The sequence below is a fragment of the Poecile atricapillus genome, chromosome Z, assembly GCF_030490865.1.
Source record: "Poecile atricapillus isolate bPoeAtr1 chromosome Z, bPoeAtr1.hap1, whole genome shotgun sequence".
Lineage (NCBI taxonomy): Eukaryota > Metazoa > Chordata > Aves > Passeriformes > Paridae > Poecile > Poecile atricapillus.
Window position 1 is genome coordinate 3234823 of NC_081289.1, and position 23583 is coordinate 3258405.

Here is a 23583-nt window from a genome sequence, read left to right on the forward strand (position 1 = left end):
CTGTGGCCTTGCACTGATTTTGTGGTTAATCTGCAGGTTAAGACCTGGTTCTGCTTTTTGAAGCAACTCCAGCTCCCAGAAAACTTGTGTGTGAACTCTGACTCCTTAAAACTGCAGTGAAATCAAGTGGTTTCATTTCAAATACTTTTGTTTCCTTTTTATTTGACTGTAACTGATAAACAGGAAAAGACAGTATTAAAGTTGAATGAGCAGTTACCAGCAACAGCAAGGAGTCCACTACCTCCTCCCTTCCACTATTTTTGCCACAGAGAAATTGCTTGTTGTCTTTCAAACCACCATGAAATACCACTGAGATTAACCTGTTGAACTCATGTTTTTCTGACCTACTCCTTGAGGAAATAAAAACCCCAACTCATCATAAAGTTGTTCTTGAGCTCTTACAGGAACTTAAGTATTTATACTTCAAACAAACTACATCTATGATTGTCTGTAATGTGTTTGGGCACAAGGCACATGTTCAAACACATGATTTTCTAAGTTTTAGAGGGTGTATTTACAAACCTATTGCTGAAGACTCACAATAACTTCTTCTGGGAACAGTCAAGATCCAAAGAGACTTTGTATATGCAACTCTCAACAGATTTTAATATCCCTAAGAAGGTACTTTCTGTGTTACACCACTCAAACCATCTTTTCAAACAGTTTTTTAAAACTTGATCATTCAGCACACTGTGATGCTTTCAGAGCAGTTCCTTGTAGGTGCATGTTTGTGGAGACAAGAAAGAAGCAAAGTGGTCAGAAAAACCAAGAGTCACCTGTCTCCCACCCACATGCCACACTCTGCCCAGGAAACTTCCCTCTTGCTGACTTTCATCCTCTGCACAAGCTGAGTGCTGCCAATACGGTAACTTAACACCATAAAACATGACTGCTGCTAAATTCAGATATCCTACCCGTTACTGCAGCAGTCTGAAAAACCACGACATCTAAGGGTAACATCCTTGGTCTGTCCTCAGACCTGAACACACAGACCAGACCGAACTGAGGTTAAATTTGGTATTTGGTCATCTATAAACATCAAAGTCTATCCACCAGCTCACTGAACTGAAACACTCAACCACAGACCACCTCAAATAGGCCAAGACCATACATTTCCTGATGGTAAACCTGAGGCCAATTTCCAAACTAAAGTATTACCACCTTCTCTAGCCACCTCTGTTTCTTTTCAGCAAAGTTCTCCTCAGAACTTATAGGAACTTCTCTCAGAAATAATTAACAATTCACTCTCTTAACTTTGAAGCCAACTACAACACCTAAGAAGTTATTGAGATGTACAGAAGAATCCAGGGCAGCTCTCACCACAAGAAAAAGCAAAGCCATCCACACTGACATTTGTCTTCCCCACAGTTAACTCAGAGCTTCCAACAGTCCTTTTTACCAAAATAAAGGAACATAACACCAGAAACTGTGATTTTTTAACAGCAAGATTTTTATGGTGAAACCATCTTTTCTGAAGAAAACACATTAAGCTGTATAGGGAAGGGAAAGCAAACACTTCCCCAGCACTGCACAGGCAGAGAAAAGTGAACCTGAACTTTGTCAACTACTCCATAGGAGCAGGAAAAGAAACAAAGCTGGAGGTTGAGACTGGAATGTGATTTCTATTCCAGTTAGGCAAGTTGAAGTGTTCTGCTGGATCATCCCCTCATTTTTGAACTTCTTCTCTGGCTCCCAGGAGACACCTCTCACCCTTTCCTACCCTTTCTTCTGCCCTCTCTTTTTTGAGGCCTCCAAAGGAGTGCTCAGATCTTCAGAAAAATCTCCTTTAGAGCACCCACAATCTGACTTATACCTGGAAAGAGGAGGCACTAAGTGCAGCGTGGAAGCACTTTCTTCTGCACACCTTTGAGATGGAAATGCACCACTATCAAAGGTGTTGAAAGCCTAAAGCTATATAATTCCTCTGCTTTTCATCATAAAGACACCTTACCATGCTTTTTTTTCTGCAGGTACCAGAGCAATCCATCCTAAAAGTTGCAACTGTTCAGTACAGTTGAATTGTCACTCCACAGTGAGAAAAGCTCAGCAGAGGAAAAATGATTTTTAAAAACATCAATATTCTTCTGAGAAACAGAAGGTATTTGAGTCACTTAACACTTCTTAATCTATACAAAGATGATTTTAAAGGATACTTCTCAATAATAGCTACACCTAGACAAGGACTGCAACTCTACAGTAGAGAAGAGAATAGCAAAGGCATTAAACACAGTAATTTTAAATACCTCTCTCAAGCTAATTTCTGTGTCCCTCATCTGTCTAGGCACACATACAAACAGGTATGCTTGCAAAAAATAAAAAAATATCCATTTAAAAAGTAACCCTCATTTTTGTTCAATCAAAGCCTAAAAATCTAGAAGCCTAGTTACCAAATCTCATGCTAGTAACAAACTGGAATGAGAATTACACCTGGCATTTTTCAAGTTCTTTCATGGCAATCAGTCTTTACACCTTCTGCTTTCAAGGACACAGCACAGAAAAATCTCTGCTTGGAGGAATCACAAGAACAGAGCCAGAAACAAAGCCCACAGACATGAAAAAGATTATTCTTCGATATTTTGTCCAGATAAATATCTTCTTCCCTCTCTCCAGTTCTTTAATGAGGTGCTACATGAAATGTAAAAATTACCTGTCAAGTAGGTCAAAAGCCTGCACAACTGGGCATTTCAGTGCTCAGGAACTGAAAGTGAAGTAATTAAACTAGCAGAAGTGCAAGGCTTTTCTTGACAGAGGGAGAGAGGTTATTCTTCCTGTATTTTATGAGCCTGAAAATTCCTCTGATACACGAGAAATGGAGGCTGGAGCAGGAACCTTCCCCTCTCCCAGATGTCCCCATGGTTCCTTCTGCCCCATGCCCCCATATAAACACCACCATTGTGTTATTGACAGTGGTGTTGTAGGTGCTGATCTGTGGAATCATAAAGCCAATTCCTGATGCAAGTGCTGTGAACCCCCAAACACAAACCTCACTGATAGCGGGATTTCACCGTGTCAGTCCCTGAGAGTCCAAAAGGGCAGATTTTGGCGTTGTTTCCTGGCACTGTTACAAGGAACACAGCACGGTGCTTGAAATTTTGAGTTACTTTGGCTAGCAGCTTGGAAATTTTAACAAACTCAAAACACTTTCAAGCTGTGAATCTGAAAAATAACAGAATTTCGTAACAGTGTTTTGCAGTTGTTTCACAGCAAAAAACGCTCTCACAACTTCATCAACAAAATGACACCAGCTATCAACCAGAGGCTTTCATAGGTTTGGGTGAAAAGATCATTTCCAGTTCTATCTTAGCACAGGAATTTCTTCATGGAAGACAGTTTCAGGAAATTAAAGGCTACAGATAAAGGAAAACTCATCTCAAATCATAACCAGTGAGGAAGTGACAGCTCAATGCAAAGCTAATATTAAGGTAGATATTAATGTTTATTCATGGAATGGTTTGTGTTGGCAGGGACCATCCCTTCATCCCCCTGCTGTGGGCAGGGACACCTTCCACTATTCCCAGGGGTCCCAGCCTCATCTTGGAGACTTCCAGGGATCCAGGGGCAGTCACAGCTTCTCTGGGCAACCTGTGCCAGAGTCTCACCACCCTCAAGAATTTCCTCCTAGTATCTAATCTAAATCTACTCTCCTTCAGATAAGGCTGTTTCCTCTTGTCCCATCACTACATGCCCCTGTGAAAAGTGCTACATAAAGATCCCATCCCAAGAAAACAAGGTACTCATGTAACTACAGAGGAAAACATCCTGGTAATAGAAATTAATAAGCATTTCACTTTCATAACATGTATGAGCTCACAGCTACACTTCTTTTCATCAGAACACACTTTCCTAGAATACAATTTACACATCCAAAGAAGCTGCCTGAAATCTTTCCATTGGCCACTTTAGCCCTCCAGGAACTACTTGCTGGTTTTCAGCCACTGAAAAATAATATTTTCCAAAAACTTAATGCTGGAAGCTTCAAAACAAATAATAAAAAGTTTTTAAAAATTCATTTAACTTCCCTGATGTAGTCAACCTTTAACTTGATTCCTCTGCGACTCTTGAGGTTTCCTAAAGCCAAGTGCTACAGTTGCTTCCAAAAGCAGCAGCCAGAAACCAGCCCAGTGAACAATCAAATCCTCTGCCTCTCTAAGAACAGGAAACCCCACAAACGATTACTGGATTCCCAGCCTGAAGCTTTCAGTTCCTGACAAACATGAGGAGATTCAGAAAGAACACATTGGAGCAAAGGGCTCTGAGGGGAGCCCCTAAATAGCCACTATCATCAGAGTCTTGGCAAAAGAATTACTCAACACATAAAACAATTCTAAATTCATCTAAATTAGTCAACGGGATCTTATCTCCTTTTTCAGCAACTACCTCCCTGCTCTATTTTTACCCTTAAACAGCTAGCTTAAATCCAGTCATTCTTGTACTATCTCAGTAGGTAGGAAGGGAAAGATAAATTTACTGAGCAAGCTGAAAGACTCCAAACCCTTGGATTAAATCCAACAACTGTAAGGCTCTTGTTCTCTTTGGCCTGCAGAAAGCAAGGAAGAGATATCCTCACCTGCTGCCATCACATGTCCCAGTATCTGGCCTTTGGAAGCACCCCCCAACCCCTGCCCCAACCAAACAAGACATGAGGGGGTACAACCCTTCCCTGCCCCTGGGGTTCATCCTTAGCCAGAGGTGAGTGAGACATCATGATAAAAGCAGCAGGGAGAGAACAAGGGAAGCTTCTGCTGTTGCTTTATGTGTTGAGAGCGTGTTTGAGAACAGAACTTTTCAAGCTTTTTCAGACTCAAGATGTGTCAATGCTGAAACTTTTACAGGTATTTAGCTTAGTTATTTATTTAAAGCTCTATATAGCAATTCATAGGAGGACAGTAAGCAGCTTCTCCCGCAATTAGTTGACTCAACAGCTGTATTTCTGAAAATTGCTCTATTTTGCTTTCACTCCCCAGGATCTAAATTATGAACCTATTATTTCTTATTAACAGGACTTCACTGTGTTCCAATCTAACCAGCCTAAAAGATGATGAAATGGAACAGCTATTGTGGATACTTCGCCTGAGTACAATGAAGTCACAAGTGCCAAGACAGGCACAAGTATCAGAAGAGATTATTTTCTACTCAGAATGCTGAAAAAATGCATTTACCTATCTTAATGAATCGACAGGGGAACATCTGTTCATCAATTTTATGCTTCAAGGTGAATGTTTCTTTGTTATAATCATTCTTTAAGCCACTGTGGGAAAAAATAAATAAGGTTACTAAATCTTACCTTGTATTTTAGGACTAGCTAATAAATGCAATCTAGGTCACGCCTGAAACGCGCAGCTTGTTTCACACCACTCTGAATCATCAGTACACGTGCTGGACCGAGGCCTGGGCTGCTCTCCACCTACCTGTGCCTGCCTGGGAGGCAGCACTGGGATCTGGGGAGGGAATTGGCTTTGGATCAGTGCTGCTCCTCTGCACCTGGAACCCTGAGACTTCAGCTCCTGATGCGCTGAACTGCACTCTTCCATTCTCAAGAGGGAGATGGATCAGATCTCAAAGTTATCACCCTGACAAAGTGCTTTGTGATTCATTTATGGGCATTGCTTTCTAAATATATCAAATATTTAGTATAATTTATAAAAAATCTTAAGTCCATTTTTACTGAAAATACAAGTACAGGTCCCAAAATGAGGATTTTTATTAAACTTCAGCAGAAGTGAAATGATATTAAGTGTCAGTAATTACTGTGATACTAAAAGACCTCTTCCCCCACAATTGTAACAGCAATAAAGGCAAATTTCAAGACTGATCTATCTAACAAGGGCAAAAGTGTGGGAAGGGTTGCGGATAGATTCTATATGGTCTTGAATGATACTGCAACATAGAATTCCCTGTTTGTCCATGGCTACCTGCTTGACTACAGATGATGTACCCCATACATTCCCTGGAGATGGATTTCTCTTCTGTAGGCCTCCCAAAATACACTGCTTCTTGCTATTCTTTCTGCATGTACTCCTGAATTTTACCTCTCCTTTCCCTTTCTGAAACAGCACACTCCTTAAAAGGCCCTTGCAAATTTACATTACCAACTACTCAGAAGTTCTGGATAACCTGAACAGCCACAAGGCCCTTTTTTTAGTCCGTATCAGTACAACTCTACCAAATCCAACTAAACAAATGTAGGTTTCCGTTTGCCCATTTGATTTATTTACCCATCTGTAAAAGGCAGAGAAGCTGACTAGTTCAGATCTTTAAGGCTGCAATAAGGGTTTTGATATGGGGAGGTTACTTGGGTTTTTAAAAGCTTCAAAGCCCCTTACACCTGGGGAATCATTTCTCCAGTGCCTCAAGCTCATGGAAGGAAGGAACTGCAATCCAGCAACGCTGCACCCAGTGCTCAGCTCTTCCAAATCCCCAAGAGCTCGCTCTCCACAAACCCTCTGTGGTCAGAGCAGGATAAGGGAGGCTTCTGGAGAGAGCGTTGGGATTGCTGCTCACTGACCTGACCACAAATAGGACCAATGGCAGGGTCACAACCACAGCTCTGCCCCACTGCTGGCCATGTGTCTTCTGGGAAGAAGGGGAAAGAGCATTTTGGTCCAGCCTTTACGATTCCCAGAGCTGACAGAATCACATCTTACCTGGATAAGAGATCTGTCATATTCTCCTCATTCATCCCACCAAAGACTTTAAACTTCTTTAAATTGCAGACATGCGTTTTCTCATATTTGCCAAATGTGATGCTCTGGACTATGGCAGGTCTTTCAAGCTTCAGAATCAAATACTGTGGAAGAGAAAACAGTGAGTTTGAATATTAAAGCTAAGGCTGCAAAACACACTAAGGGAGAAACATTACAGCCTACAAATATTCAGTTTACAAAGCCAGAGAATTAAAGTGAAACTGAAACCTCCCCATTATGGTATTTTTTCATTTGGTCCTGGAATGAAGGATAGGTTTTTTTAAAATATTATTTTAAAACCAGCTTATCTAGGAAAAAGATTTGGTTTAACTGCTTACGCCTAGCAATTCTATTCAGAGCTCACATACATTCCTTTTAAGTTGGACGCAAGACTTCCTGAAATCTGGCAAACAGAATCAAACTACAGAGTGAAGATTCAAACGCCCACTAGAGCCTGAAATGAAACCTAAACTGAATACACAATTAGATAAATACAGTATGTTCCACATGCTAAGAGAACATCAAATTACTTTTCCTCTCTGGGCTGACACTGTTTAACCACTGAACACAAAGTTTGGTGTGTGGCGAACACAGGAACCAACTGCTTATTAACCATCCCAAATAAAACTGAGCCACTTAATTACAGAAAAGGAGCTTTACACAGAAAATGATGAAAATGCTCTCCCTTATGAGTATTTGCTCCCCTCTCACACTAGGTGGACAGAGTCTGTGTATGAGTAGTCAAATTATATATACTCAGGCCACAGCTACCAGCTCTACCAGCACTGCTGGAGAAAGAGGTCTGCTCCTATGGAAAAGCAGGTGCAGGGAAGCACTTGCACCATTCATTAGGGACCACTGAGTACCTTCCCCTACCAAACAGCTCTTGGGGGGAGTCTGGAGACACCCTGTTTTGCAGAATGCATCGAGTTTTATATGTAAAAACAGGTTTCACTCTCTTCCCTGATTTCTCAGAACTAAGCAGTGCACCACAGAGGCAAAGCACGGAATGACAATTACTCATGGTGCTGGATTTTGTTACAAAACCCTGTCATCAGGACTCCAGCACAGCAGATCAGCACGTTGCAGGCCACCTCCCACCACAGGCTCTGCTGGTGGCCCTGTCCTCTGAGCAGCAGCACTGACAAGCCAGACATGATGCCTGATGTTCATCGGCATCAAACAGAGTTATGTGCATGTGTGTGGCTGCTTTCTGTAGATCCTGAGTAGAGATTGAGTAGTATGTCCTATGCTAAACATCTTATCCACCATCCTAGACAGCTCCCTCAGTAGGGCAATCTTACCCCAGAAAGGTAACTTTTGGGAGAGCAGCAAAAAATACTTGCTCATCCATTTAGTTCTCAGTCTTTTTTTCTCTTTTTTGTCTCAGCCCTATAAAGCAAATAATTCTCAGTCTAGGAGCAGTACTCATGTTGTTCTGGAGAGCACCAGGATAAAGGTATGATGAAAAAAGGTTTGACCTCAATGGCTCGTTCCTACTACATTTACAAAAAGCATAGATTAAGTGAAATACTTTTATACAGAGCAGTTACAGATGAGGATGAAGACTGGATAGGTATTAAAAGCAGATTTACTGTCAAAGATGTTTCCAGCATCTCAAATTTTTTCAAAATTAAGAAAATAAATCAGTAGCAGCACTGTGAGGATAGAACAGAAGAATACTTTGGTGCTTTTCCAAATACTTTCAATGAAAAACTACTTTTGTGAAGAACTCTGTCCATCCAAATGTAAGAACCCACTGTTTACGCAGCAGCAAGACATGCTGTTGTCTCAAAAACACTTCCCAAATTTTAGGGGAAAAAGCCCCACTAAAATTCTATAGAGAATACTGATTTTCTAAAGCAGAAGAAAGGAAAGGATGAGCAAAAGGACGGTCCTTTAATGAGCAAGGCAGCACTTGATACATGGCACAGCCCGCTGCCAAAATTCCCATACAGAACAGACAGTACACAATGTCTAAGAACTCCTCCTACACCATCATATCTTCCCTGCAGATTTCTCCCAAAGCTGGAAAAATGAAGCCAGCCCTACCAGCAATCGCAATTCCTAATCCTGCTGGAATCCCAAACCTAATGCCTGGGCCATGAACACATACTTTCTCAAGTACCACACAAGATTTGCAAAAACTTGGCACAAATGTTATCCTGTATTATTCAATTCTTACCCTAAATTAAAGGAGAGAAAACCAGGACTGCAGTTAAATCCTTTATGCCTGGAAGGGAGCAAGGCACAGCAATTACTCCACATGGACAGCAGTGATTTCTTAACCCTACAGACAGAGAGGGAACTCTGCCGCCCTCCTTCCCACTTCCACACATCCCACCACCTGCTGAGTCATGCAGACCTCACAGAAAATAGAAGCACAAAAGCTAAACTCAACCTTTTTTTGTGAATTATCTGCTGATTGATATGGAAACAAAGGACAGATTTGCTATAAAACCCTGTGCCTAGATATGTGTTTTTCTGGTTTATAATGCATACACATACACATCAAACTGAAAGACTTTCAAACTAAAAGATAAATTTATATTCGCTGTTAGGAATAAATTCTTTACTTGTGAGGGTGGTGAGACCCTGGCACAGGTTGCCCAAAAAGGTTGTGGATCCCCCATCCCTGGAAGGGTCCAAGACCAGGTTGGACAGGACTTGGAGCAACCTGGCCAAGTGGAAGGTGTCCCTGCCCATGGCAAGGGGGCTTAGAAAGGCCCTTAAACATCTCATTCCATCTCAAACTACTCTATAATTCTATGATATATGTAAAAATACAGAGATGTACTTTTTGAGTTTCTACACACACCGCTGCTGCTGTGTGGGTACCAGCTATGAATCTCACTGATGTTGAAAAAACACACTGCCTCTAGAGCTGCTAACAGCTGGCTGCATGGATATTTTTGGACTCCTACCAGGATTTTAGCTATGTTAGACTATTCTCTAGCTCTAAAAGTATCTGTAGGATCAAGTGATTTATTCAACCTGGAGAACAAGCCTATGATATTTCAGGCAAATACACCAAGAAATATGACACTTTTCCATTTTATTGCTGTGAGCAACATCAGTACATTTAATGTCTATGTATTCATGCATTATTCCAAAAATCCAAATTACAACTGAGGTGTTTGTCCATTAGAACATGCACACAGATACTAACTGGCACAACTGAGCAAAAACCTCAGCCCAGTTGTTAGGCCTCAAATCACAACACTAACAAAAAAGATGCTACAAAACACTAGAAGAAGAAAACTTCTGGATTCTGATTAAACACATTTGTAAGTAAATATGCACAAAGAGCAGAGTAACTCACATATGACATTTCAGCACCCAAACAGATGCTTACAGCGCACTCCCAAAAAAGAGCAAGTCCAGTCTTGTGACACTGGGAGCTGCAGCAAATTCCCAAGTTTTTTGAAGCTCTGGTCTGTGCTACCATTTGATGACAACCATATGAAGGCTGCTGTATCACACAACAAAGTGTAAATTTTATTAATGTACTTTAAATTAATTCCTGATACAATCTACACAGCAGGATGGGAGTCAGAGGAAAACTGGTCTTCAGATGCAAAACTGACACCGATTGTTTGGACAACACCACTAACGTTATGTGTATCATCTTCAACTGTTCAAAATTCACACCTCCACAGCACCGGAATGCGCTGCCCAGGGAGCCGGTGGCCAAGTCACCATCCCTGGAGGTGTCCAAGAAACAACGGGATGTGGCATTTAACTGGACCCTGGCACTGAGAAGGTGGTGACTGGTCAAAGGTTGGACTCTGATCTCCGAGGTCTATTACAACCTAATTGATTCTCTGATCAAATATGCTGAACCAGACTCCAAACTGCACTACACAAGCTGCCTGTACAGTTAGAGTCACACCATAGTTTATCAGTTTCTTTCTCTTTAACCAATTCTGCTCAGGCTTTTTTTTTTTTTAATTAGGGAACAGTGAATTGCATGTAAAAATAAAACCCACAAAATAGCAAAATAACAAGGGCTGCCCTTGTCCACAACACAAACATCTTGATTGCTTTTAAAATTAAGTTGGTGGCTAAATAAAAATCTATGCTTCTGTTCTCCATGTTATTAATCAAGCCACTCAAGGGAATTAAATGCTCTTCACAGTCTTCCACGTCAGACCATCACTGGAATCATCAGGATGAGCCTTTCTGTCGGGGCCGTGGTCTTCAGCATCACCAGCCTCATTGCTTCACACTTCCAATGTAAGCTGAGAACGGCATTAAAAATAGAACCATCAGCCCTCTCCTGCCTGAATAGGTTACTACATAGCAGGTTTGTTATTAAATATATAATTTCTGGGTCATCTATTTCAAGACTCAAGAAAGATATCTAGTTTAATAAACAGAAAAACAGCTGTCAGATATATTTCCTTTCACTGGCACTCATTCATAACCAACTGGTGGCTTTCATGGCCACGAGAATTATTTAACTCTACCATACCCAAGAAGCCAGGAAAACCCTTTACTAAATATAGTCACATGGCAGTATTTCAACTGTCTACACTTCCACTTTCATTTTCTTTCTCTTTTTAAAAAGGTTTCATATGGACTTTAGCACATTTACTGCATTTTCATTTAGCTTCTGAACAATTTTTGATGGTTTTACCTAAGTTCCTCTGATTCCTGCTCTGAAAGAAAAGGTGCCTGGAAAGGTTTTGTTTCACTCATGAGTGAAGGGAATAAACCAATGTTTAGGGACCCACTCATATTTTTACCTCCAAGCCAGCACAGCATCATCACCTCGGCAGGGAATTACTAAACCCCAGCATTAAGGTGAGGCACTGAGGAGACAAACACAAGCGATCAGGGCTGCAGAGCTTATTAAAGTATCTCACATTGAGCACGCTGGACATCAGTCCTAGTGTTGTGCCTTAGCCCTGCTTTCAGCTAATAAAGCTGGGAACAAGGAGAGCTTTATTTCCCTGAGTTTTAGTTTGCTTCCTGTCCAGACCATTATGGCCACCCACGCACTTGAGCAAGTGCGTCACCGCACGAGTGACCAGTTCTGAACTGAAGAGCTGCCAACACAACACCTAGAAAATGCCTTCCAGCTTCATTTTCTATAGGATCCACTATGTTTATTCCAGAGATTAAAAGTCGTGTGTATAAATCAACATTTTTTGGAATATGTACTATTCAACTTGATTTTTTTTCTCCCCAAATTCTCTCCTCACCATATTTATAATTCAGTCATGCACTGTTTCAACCGAAGTTTTCCAAGCTAAGATTTTGCTGTAAGAACTTCAGCCACTGGGAAAAAAAAAACAAGGAAGCAGAACACCTATATAAATGTTTTTCCTGCATTTAATTTGGCAGTCTTTCAATGGACAAGGTGCAAGAACTATTTTGACCAAAATGCAACCAAATCTGGAGTTCTTTCATCTGTCATGTATGAGACAACACAAATGGGAACAGCTTCTATATACACAGAAATAACAAAAACTGCACTCTTTGCACACGGGACTCTTTTGCAGATTTTAATTCCCCACTTCCTCTTTCCAACTAATTTTTCAACAGAGAAATTAAAGCATAAAAAATGCTTTACATGAATAATTAAACACTCAGCTTAGAAACACGAGAATTTGCTGCAGTATATAGTAATTTATACAGTATAAAGGCACTGCAAATACTCAGTGCTCAGCATTGGGCTTGCTGAACACATGAGCAATGACATAGTACCTTACAGTCTCATTATTAGATACAAAGATTCAAGCAAGAGGATCCAGCAACATGGTCTTTTCCAGTCAGGCCACATTTTCTGTTAGTTTCGTCTTTAAGTAATAGAATAAAACTCAAATACTGTCTTGCGAATCTCAGTTACTATGCGAGGACTTTTTTTTTGCCAGCCAGGCCTTAATTCTGGATACTTAACATATGTTTTGATATGTGACACACAGGTAGATAATGCCAGTGTTAATTCATCTCTCTTTTACCAAAAAGTTTGGATTAAATACATTGCTTAGCATGCAGAGCAGTGCCCAACTCTCCAGGGTTGGAGTCAAGTCACTCTGCAACAGTATCTCCATTCAGGTCACGACTCATACACATGAAATTTTTGGAAGACATCTCTTTAACAAGCTCCTGTGGTTTGTACAGAAGTCTGCCACTCTAATTAATCCCTGCTTAATCTACATGTCTGAGTATAACCTGCATCACTCCTTGTAAGCCTTAAGTATAAATTTGGAATATTCTAAAGCATCGACTTACAGGAGGTGTTTCCATTCCAGAATCAGATTTTTAAAAGGACTGAATGTTATTTCAAAGCATGGCTCAGAAAATCAAAGAGTGAATTTAAGCAACAACTAAGAGCACATCTCAGATGACAAACCCAGTCCAAAGACACACCCTGAGCCAACCCTTCTTTGGGAACAAAAGCACCCCAAGAAAAACACGTGCTTACAAAAAAGAAAGTAAAGGATGGTAAAAGGCTGGGATACAATCCATGCTCAATAGTCATTACTCTGCAAATCCATAGTTCCTAGATAGACGAAACTGCTTCAGGCTATAGATTAAAAGTCTACATTGTTTATCAAAATATAAATAAGTAAAATAATCAAATTCAAACAGCAGCAGATGCACAGAGGCATCAAGAGAATCAATATTAGTCTTCACAATCAGGTTTAAGGAACATGTTAATGGAATACAAAGGATACCTTCTCCTCTAAAAAACCCAAAAACATAATTTTACAGACACAATGACAAAGAAGGATTGACCAGAAAATCCAGGTGAAATCTCTTCAGTTGCAGCAGATGATCTGCTGCTCTAGGGAGCCACCAGTGCAGACTGGATTTTTAGCACAACTCCAAGACAAAGCAGCAAGATTTACCTGGAGAAAAATCCCATGAGGTTTCACTCATGAGGAATACTTGGATTAAATAAACAGATAAGTAAAACTTTGCATGAGAGAGACACTGTGCAAGTCACTCTGCTGTGCATCAGTGCTTAAAAGAATTGAAAACAAGCAGCACAAGAGACATAGAATCTGATCAAACCATATCAGAGTAATAAGGTACAGATCTAACACAGAGAGAAGGATAACATTCATTGGAGTAAAAAAAAAGTGGAAAAGCATATTTTGGATAATCTAACAGCCTTAATAATAGTGAGAAAGCAAATCAGATGCTAAAATCAATACAAATCTTATTTTAATAAGGTGCTTAACCAGCAGAAGAGGTGTCTCTAACCAGAGGCCACATTTCTGAATGTGCTGTAAGGAGAAACAAACACCAGCTCCTTAGATCTGGGATTTAAGGCCAAGAATCTACAACAGCCTCCAGTAGTGCTGACAAAGGGGGACCTGCACGCCTCATTAGCAGCTTAATCTCACCATAAGGTTTGATTATTTTCAGCATGACCACGATTGCCAAGGAGGAAACCTGAAACTTCCCCTGCAATGAAGCACTTCTAGAAGGATCAAAAATTGCTAGAAATGTAAATATCTCATGTACCAACAACCTGCATTTTACTCAGAGAAGGAAGCCTATAAATATGTCGATGCCAATAGCAGCAGCCCACATTTAAAATAAAAACCCCGGTATACATTAAATTGTACAAAACAGCTATAGAGCAGCACAGATTCAGGAGCTTACCTGGGGAGGATAATTGCTTTCTGAAGACCATCTTGAGGATTGATCATTTGGCCTATCCACCAAGATATTCCTAAAAAAGAGAAGCCAAAAGTAATTTAAATAACTGTTGCATATTTTACATCTCCAATAAATGTGTTGTACGTCTAGATCAGTAACAATCTCACGCAAGGACCAATATCATTAGGTACACTCAAGTTCTCCCCATTCTTTATTAAAGATTTTCTACATTGCTATTTTACAGGACCCATCAAAATACACCTTTGAGCATTGTGGCTGTGAAACAGAGCTCCAAGTTGAGAAATAAAAAAAATTCAAATTGTGAAATAAATGTAAAACAGATGAATCTACATAGGCTTGAGTCTGTAATGAAGTGGGGAAAAATGGGCTTATACATCTCAGTAGTGTAAGAACTTTTCCATAAGGTTAAAATGATGAGCAGTTGGAGGTTTAGCTAGCCAAAGACTCTCCTTTAGTAGACAGGCAATACTGGAAGGGAGAGAGAGGGCTGCTAACCTACTTAAGCGATCCTGGAGCATAGAGAGATGACCATTCGAGTCACGCCAAATTTTAAAAAGTATTTTTCATGAGCTACAATCCCAGAACATCACACAAAAAACCAGTTCAATTCTTCAACCAGCAAAATTGAGTTGCTTTCTTCACTTTGAAATAGTACAATACTTAGGTATTTAATAAATTCAAAACAGTTATTTTTTGGCTAAAATGAAACAGATTCACCATGACAGTTACATGACACATCTGCTTTCTCTTTTGTAACCATGCAGTAAAGCTCCTATAACCATACAGTAAAGTGCCAGATTAAACTAAAAAAAACCCTTAAAAATCCCTAAAATATATATAATTATTGGCAAGGTGACAATGCACCACCTGCTGGACAGGGCTTGTGAGCTCCACCACTTCCAACTAACGAATTTGTCAGCTCATAAAACTTATGTAAAAAGAAGGAAACAGTCATCAAAAGGCTTCTGCCATCTCCATCTGCTGTGTAGGAGGAAAACAACACGAGCATCTGGATTACTACAAAGAACTGGAGGAAAAAGCGCTCCAATGAAAGCTCTGAAGGGAAAGAGGTTAAGTCAGAGGTTGAGCATTACCAGACAGAAATTAGCTGGCTCTTTCCACACTGGACAGCCCAAAATCACTGCAGCAGCAATGGTATCCAGGCAGTCCCATGATGAGACAAGGGACACAGCCAGAAGTCACACCAGGGTGGCCTCTTAAATCTGAATACTTTTGAGAGCTGGCCAAGTGGCTGTGTCTATCCATAGGCTTGGAGAACACCTCCAGATTTTCACACAGTGTAAGAATAAAACTCAAGTTCCTCCTCCCTTTAGCTGATTCTCTTCATAGCACGGCATTTATTAACAGCAATGCCAGCACCAATCCAGGTCTGTGGCTGCTTTATTCGCCCATCCCCATTTGGGAAAATGCAATGGAACAGCACTGCCCTCTGCTCCAACCCCATCAAACATAAAAAACACAGCTCTACATAATTCAACATCCAGCTACAAATATCATCTGCAGTGCAAAGAGACTCAATTCCAAAAGAAAACCTGGCCCTGTTTTTAATTACAACTGGGACAAAACAAACCAATCTAAGCAAAGGGAAGAATTTGAGAACTGAGACACAAATTTCTAATAAATGCTGCCAGTCTGAAAGCTAAGTCACCATTAGAAACCACACGACACTTGCTTTGGACAAGAATCACCTGCAGTCTCCTATACCATGCCAAGACATGGTATCTAATAAATTCTTAATACCTGTTAGTATCTGGAGAGAAAAAAAAAATGCTAAACTTAAAGATATATATCTTATATTAAATACTTTAGGGATACAAAGGCAGATAAAACTAGATAATGCTGCATGGCTTTTCTCCTTTATGGAACTTTATCCGAATCTTGGAACACAAGATGACAAGTAACCCTACAGAATAAATTTTATTTATGATTCCATTACATTTGTTTAAACATTAGACAATAAGCTCTTCATACACTGAGCAACACTCGCAGGAATTGGCACTGCTGCATGGTCAGATAATGCCCAGCTGGAAAGAGGCATTTTGTACCTGGGACAGATCCCAAATATCGTATTTTTAGAAGTAGATTTGTTTGCTCCTCCAGGTCAAAGATCAGTTTGCCACAACCAACGAAGATCTCAGTCAGTACAGCCAGACAAGTTAAAATTATTCCACAGAGAGAGAAAAGGGACAGGCAGCTCACAGAAAATAAAGGCTAAAAAGAAATGTGAAAGATAAAGATAGCAGTATCAATGGAGTTAAAAATGTTTAAAATACATGGGTTATTAACTTATTAAGATTAAACAAACACTGAAGACAGTAGTCCATGTGTACAAAGCCAATTTAAAGTAACAGTGTAAGAAAATTTATGGACTTGTATGAATTGAAGCACTGCAGCAGCCGTGAGGCAATAAGAAACAAACAAATGCATGTCCTAACAGCTGATGTCTTTTTCCATGTAAAGCCCTTTTTCTGGACATCACAAAACTCCTACGCAGTACCCGGAGGGAGGCTTTGCAGATATGACACCTAGATTAAAATCTGAGAAACTTCAGAAGTGAAAATTCCATTAACACAATGACTTTCCATGTAATTTTCACAAGACATTTAAAAAAAAAAAAAGGTATTTGTAAGCCCTCGAGCTACCACAAGTACCAATGGTTTTACGCAAGCTTTTCCTGCAAAAAAAGCAACCCATTAAACATGATTTGAGATAACTTCATCAGCTGTGGATACAAGATCAAGTCTAGCAGGAATCTACAACACTGCCAAAGGGACCACCCCACCCACTCGCAAAGGATCCTCCCCCTCACTACACCAGCAGCTATAATGAAGATTTGCATAAATAACTCCACATCAGTTCTCCAGTTCGGCTCATACCAGGGCCAGCACAGACTGAGACTAAAAGATGAGCAGCTGGACTGGGACAAAGGGTTCCCACTGGAGTGAACTCCCAATCCCCCCTTCCCACTGTTAAGAAACTACTAAGAAAATGAGATGACGTGGCACCTCTGCTATGAGAAGAAGCAAGGCAGGAGGGAGCCATTTTATTAACACCACAAGCAACTCCAGAGGCAGCTCTGCTGTGCCTCATTTCCTAACCTGCCTGCCTGCACAGCTATCAGCAGCTAAGCCTTACTGTAAGCATTCCCAGCACTAAAGAGTGGATGGTTCCATGCAGAAAGCTCTTGGCAGAGTACAGTGCAAGTTTCTTTTTATTGCCCAGGCAGACAGTGGTCTCACAACTGCTGGAAGGAAATAATTTTTCCTTTTACCAACCCAGAAACCATCGTATCCTTGGTGCCAACTGTTGGCTGATCTCTGCTGGAATGACAGAGATGTCACCACATCTTGGGACTTCTCTGTGCAAAGAGCTCTGTGAGTTCAGGCATGACAATCACCAAGGGAGAGTTTTCCTTTGCTCCAGTGGGGAAGAGAGAAATAAGATGACTTTGCAAAATATGCTGCAAATTAGGTTTAAGGCTGCTATAATTTGCATCTAACCTAAATATTTTCATGGAGCTGCTATTAGGGAAATCCATGACTTTAGGAAAGAGTCTTTAAGAATAAACAAATCCCAAACACTCTCTTTGCTTGGCACATTCACATGGCTCTTCAGAGAGCAGCTGTGCAGGAAAGGGCACAGGCTTTACTAAGAGAGGACTTGGAACTCAGACTCTCCTTCAAAACCACAGAGCTACCACGCCATTACACTGCAAAAATGCACTTGAAGTGCTTGGAAAACACAGACTGGCTAGAAATGGACTAAATACTTGCTCCAGGGTTGTCCACGTGATAATTCTTTCAGTTTTTCCTACAACCATCCCAAAAGAGATTGAGAAGAATACAGCAACTGGAATACACATAGTAGAATTTCCACTAAGTCCACTGTAAGACGTGGTGGACTGAACCATTCCAAACACACAGAACCCGCACAGCAGCCAGCAGAGAGCATCCACAGAGATAATCCTACCTAGCCTAGACACTGGAATGTACACACAGCCTTAACCAAGAAAAACAAGGAAAAAAATGACTTGCCAGCTAAATACCCAATGGATCTGGAAAGAACTACAGATTTATTTTTTTTTCTCCTGAAACTCCCATAACTCAGTGCAAGCCATGCTGGTTTTGAACCACCTGGCTGCAATGTTTGAAAACCTGCATGTACCTATGGCTGTCCCCTAAAGCAAGTCAAAAAACACTTTTTAGGTTCTGCTACAATTTCTCTCCTCACTGGAAAAGTTCTCTGCTCAGAATGGCAGAAGGATATAAAGACATGAAAACATCTTGACTTAAACACAGTAAATACGGGAAGTTATTATGCAGATCCATTCAGGAAAAAAGGGAGGGTTTTGGGGTTACTTTTACAACACATGATTTCTTAACCCCCTGCATAGCAAAACAAAGTTTGAGTAGAACATGTACAGGACTGCACAGTTTGAAATATAATAATGTCACAAGATTGGCCAACTTGCTGCTCAATTTTGCTTCATCTCCTCAGGAGTCTCACACTGTTTTCCAGTATATTACAAACCCATTTCTATCAAAAATAAAATAGCTTAATAAATACAGCATTACAGAAATAAACTGAAGAATTTAGAAATCTTATAGAAATATATATTCATCAGATCACAGCTTACTATATTGGACAACAAACCTGGCATTACTTAGCTCTGGCCTAGAAACAGCCCAATTAAAATCAGGTTCTCAATTTTTTTCAATGAAAAGTTTACTTCTGTTTTAAAAGATGCCTATCATCACTGCCAGACCAACCAAACTGCTTCTGAAATGCTACATGACGCTGCTGCAGACATTTCCAGTAAGGCAAGTTAGGAAGTATTTTTTTTTCACTCCCCTCATCTAGTTAAGACTTTTAAACAAGACTTTTTTGATTCAGCAGATCTTTCTCAAGACATGACAGGAATGAAATAGTATCAATAGTGACTAAAACTACAGCAGTGTAGCACAGGAAGTTACAGCATCATGTGGGACTGGAAAAGCCCTAAGATCACCAAGTCCAACCATTAAACCAGCACTGCCAAGGCCACCACTAAACCATGTCCCCAGGTGCCACTTCCACATGTCTTTAAAATCCCTCCAGGAGTGGTGACTCCACCACTGCTCTGGGCAGCTGTGCCATGGAAAATCCCTTTGCTCAAGAATCCCTTCCTGATATCTAATCTAACCCTCCCCTGGCACAACTTGAGGTCATTTCCAAGTTATCAGAGCCTGGTAAATAACTTCTATTCCAGTGACACTCAACAACCCTAAATCACAGATTAAACTTTTGACTGTATCACTGAGAGATTCAAATCCTTGGTAACAAGAGCTCCCAGCTCCAGGCTGGGAATATCAGTATTAGCACAGAGGAAAAATGAACAGGAGAAAAAATGAAGTCAGGCTTATTTACTTAGGTTGGTACCCACAGTAACTTCACACATCGCAAATGATTACCAGCTTAATTGTCCCAACATTTACAGATTATAGTTTAGATGCAATTTCACTGCTAAGTGATGCTGAGAATCTTCTAAGCTTGAAAAATTACCAAAGTTCATCCTCTCCCTGCATTAACTTTGGGTTTAAATTTAAGAATTGTTAGATCACTAAAACAGATCTTTCCTGTGGAGTTTAATTAACATCTATCTGATTTTTTATAAGAAAATAAAGTGCCAGTGATATTAGTGAACTCAAGTGATTATCAGATCATCTGATGCAGTTTCTTTTATTCATTTAATACTCTGTGTTCACCTGTACATGTCCTCTTGTACATATTATTATCCTGAATACAGATATTAGAGCACACAGTGATATCTGAATTCCAGCTTTTAACCAAGCCTAGGTAAGGTACCAGAAGACTGCCTGAGTAGAAATAAATCCCTGGCTTAATAAAAAGACCAAGAATAGCATGAATTCTGCCCTTCAAGACTCAAGGAAAAAGATAAATAGATTACACTCTTCAGTTAACAGAATTTGTAGCCAACAGATAAAATACTTGAGTAAAATCTTCCACGGTTTAAAACACCACCACCCACAACCACTGGATAACAACGTTCAGTTTTCATTTTGAGAAAATTTCGTATCTAGCTTGAAAATAGTTTGGATGGTGTGTGAACATAGGGATTTCTACTGCCAGCAATCACTAGACAAGTCACTGACCTTTGACTTTCCAAATCTTCCACAGTTCTGGTGGAGCAGCCCACTTCAACACTGTTCACTTCTCATTTCCAGAAGCATTTTCTTGGGACAGGACAGATCCTTTTCAAGTAGATTGAGGAAAGCAATGTCTAGCACACATCTATGTAAATTCCCTGTGCTGTATTTTGGAAGCATCACAACCTCAGTAGAGTATTTCTGTTTGACTAACGCACATATGGAAAAACTTAACGAAGGCCACGAAGTAGACCACGATTTCAGAACAGTGCAAGGATGCTCTTCTATTCCATAAAATCTGTGATAATTCCACTCAAGGGAAGCCACAAAACCAGACTGAGTGATTACATGTGAAGATATACATTGCTAATGTAAGCCATAAACACATCTTTAATACTCATCAGCACCGTAACCTCACACCCAGTAAAAGTTCACCCAAAAAACTGATGCCTGTAAAAGAATTTAAAGCAGACTATGTTCAACAAAACAGACTGAAGCACCCTCATGCCCAAACTGATGTCAGGTTTGGTTTTTTCCACCAAAACTGGATGGAAAATGCCTCCTGGTTCCAGGTGGGAAAGTTTTCACAGCTTTCCTTTCAAAATTAAGCTTCTCTCACTGACAATGCAACTCAGGGAATGGAGAAGACAAAACACTGATCTGGGAAGATAAAGAAGTATCAGCCTTTGAAGTGCTGGTTATATGGAGAAATGCAGTACAGGTCAAACATTTGACCCTGGATTACATTAAGGAATAATTCCTTATTTTGAATCAATATACATAATTCATGCTAAAGGATACAGCAGTTCCCAGGCCAAAATTACTTTCATATTTGGCAGCTTCCAAACCCTGTAGCAGAAACCAGGATTCTTAGAAGACAAAACTGAAAGCTAGCAATAGTACACTGTCACATAAGAGTGGAGTGGGAATTCATTCATCAATTCCTTATTCACGGGTCAATTTACCTAACCCAAATTTTTATCTCCAATTTAACACTCTATGTTAAAAGCATCTCTTTACTAATAAAACTTTCAAGGGTAAAACAGGCTAGGAAATTGCTGTTTAAATATAATTACCATAATAGCCAAATGCTGTTTAAACTATGTACTGAGAGAAAAGTATTCCAGAAAAATACAGGTCATGTCCTAAACAGAGTTTCAATGTTTTTTCAGGCACCTTCCCAGAGCTTGAGCATGACATTATGAACCCAGCCAGTCTCAGGAGGAAAGGCAGGGAAGACCAAGGAAAACACCACCAAATTCAAACTGACCAGAGCACAATTTTTCTCTATGATGAAGATCCTGTCCTTTTCCAGGAACAGCAGAAGGTGCCAGCAGAGGAAGAGCAAGTGCTATCAGCCAGTCTGCTCCTGCAGTTTAAATTCAGATGTGCAGGCTGCTGTCCTCAACTTAAATAGATGGTTGTGCTCCTTGATTTAAATTGATACAGGAAATAATTTCTCAAGGATTATGCAAACTGAGTTGCAAGTAATGACTGAAATAGCAACTACCTAAAGCAACAAACCACTCTACATCTTCAGTGTTCCTCCTCCCCTTCCAGTAGCTGGTATATTATGGAATTCAGACCCAATGAACTTACCCTTCCCACAAAATTGAACAGGCAAAAAAAGCAAAACTGCATCTGGGTTTACAAGTTTATATTACCATGCAATTAAAATCAAGCACTGGCTTGCTTTGGAACAAGTCACCATCTATGTAAGTGATGGGATCAGTGCTACCCACACCACTTCATCTCAGCAGAAAAATCAGGATCAGACCACAGAATTGATGGTGGTGATAAACCTGACCATTCTACCAGCAATCTGATAAAAACATAATGAATGTACAGAATTAAAAACCATATTCTTTGCTATGAAAAAAAAAAAAAAATCAAGCAGACTGCACATGATGCCTGAGCAACATTTACCATAAGGAAAACTCTGTTTCAATAACTAGTCAGTCTTCAAACCAGTAATTAGTAATTAAAGGCTGGAAAACTTTCATTAAACTCACAGCAAATGATCCACAATCTGATGATGTTAACACCTCCCATAAAAATTTTACATTCTTAATGTTCCTGTAAAATGCCATCCCAGAATAGGCTGAACATCGGAGCACGACAGGTTCTGCCAGGTTGGGCACACCAGGGAACCTGAGCAATTAGCATTTCACCCTCCTCCTCCTGCCAGTGAATAAACCTGTCTAATCTCTTAAATAATGTCTATATTTTGACTGGAGCCTAAAGAGATTTCTCCTGATACTACAGCACTTGTGCTTTTACCTGGGGAGCAAGAGATATCATAACTCGTAATTCCTCATAACTTCATAATTTTGTGATTTTTTTTTCACTCTCTCCACCTTGACATTTTTCTTTCTCAGTAATTAATTTTATTAGACACCAAAGAAGCATTTTATAGTTATGTATTCAATCTGTAGGCAACTTTATTTTCTACAAAAATATTTTGCTCTTTAAGTACTGAATCTCAGCGCTCACAGAAAAATCCTAGGCTATAGAAGCGATGTAAACAAGCAGGAAAATGCCTGTCAGAACATGAGGCTGTCTAGAAACATCCAGAAAGTCCACACAAACAAGCAGAGGAGAAAAAAATATTTGCCACTGGCCAGGAAAAAAATTAAAAATGAGAGCATTTCTATACAAAGGGTTCAGATGAGAAGAAAGGAGTGGGTCACTGGTTAGCTACAGTTTGCATCCCCTGCTTAATTAATAAATGTTGGAAGTATTGATCAATATTGAAAGTCATCAGCAGTTACAGAGCCAGCCCCTGTCTCTGCTCACCTTCCCATATCTAAAGGCAAAGCAATTACAACAAGGAAAGTCAATTTTCTATGTCAAAATACTGAAGATAGAAATGCTGACAACCTAAGCTAAAAAAAAATTTAAAAAATACACTAATACTTATTATTTTGCAAAAAAACTCCAAAGTCACAGTTCTACAACTCTTCCACACATTTGGGTCTGGTTTAGATGGCTTAAAACTGCTTACAACTCAGCAGAAGGTATCCTCACCTTGTAAAGGGAACAGAGCTTGGGCTCATGGAACTTAATATTAAAAATAAGCCTTTTCATTAGTC

At 40.0% G+C, this 23583-nt stretch overlaps 1 protein-coding gene and 1 long non-coding RNA gene across 4 annotated transcripts in view; one reads left to right on the top strand and one right to left on the bottom strand.

Moving 5' to 3' along the window:
- LOC131573505 (muskelin) overlaps positions 1–23583 on the bottom strand; it is a 93140-nt gene that overhangs the window by 64664 nt on the left and 4893 nt on the right. For 2 of the 3 annotated variants that reach the window (XM_058827514.1, XM_058827515.1), the window contains exon 1: positions 6645–6778. Coding sequence is in view for 1 of the 3 variants with exons in the window: in XM_058827513.1 (XP_058683496.1) it covers positions 5160–5248; positions 6645–6787; positions 14307–14376 (302 nt within the window). In the remaining 2 variants the exon portion in view is untranslated. Of the gene's footprint in view, positions 1–5159; positions 5249–6644; positions 6788–14306; positions 14377–23583 lie in introns of those variants that run through there. The other variant, XM_058827513.1, reaches the window with a different exon arrangement.
- On the top strand, positions 1970–5133 carry LOC131573507 (uncharacterized). The gene is made up of 3 exons (XR_009276208.1): positions 1970–2098; positions 4544–4689; positions 5001–5133. It is a non-coding gene; the product is annotated as an uncharacterized LOC131573507 (long non-coding RNA).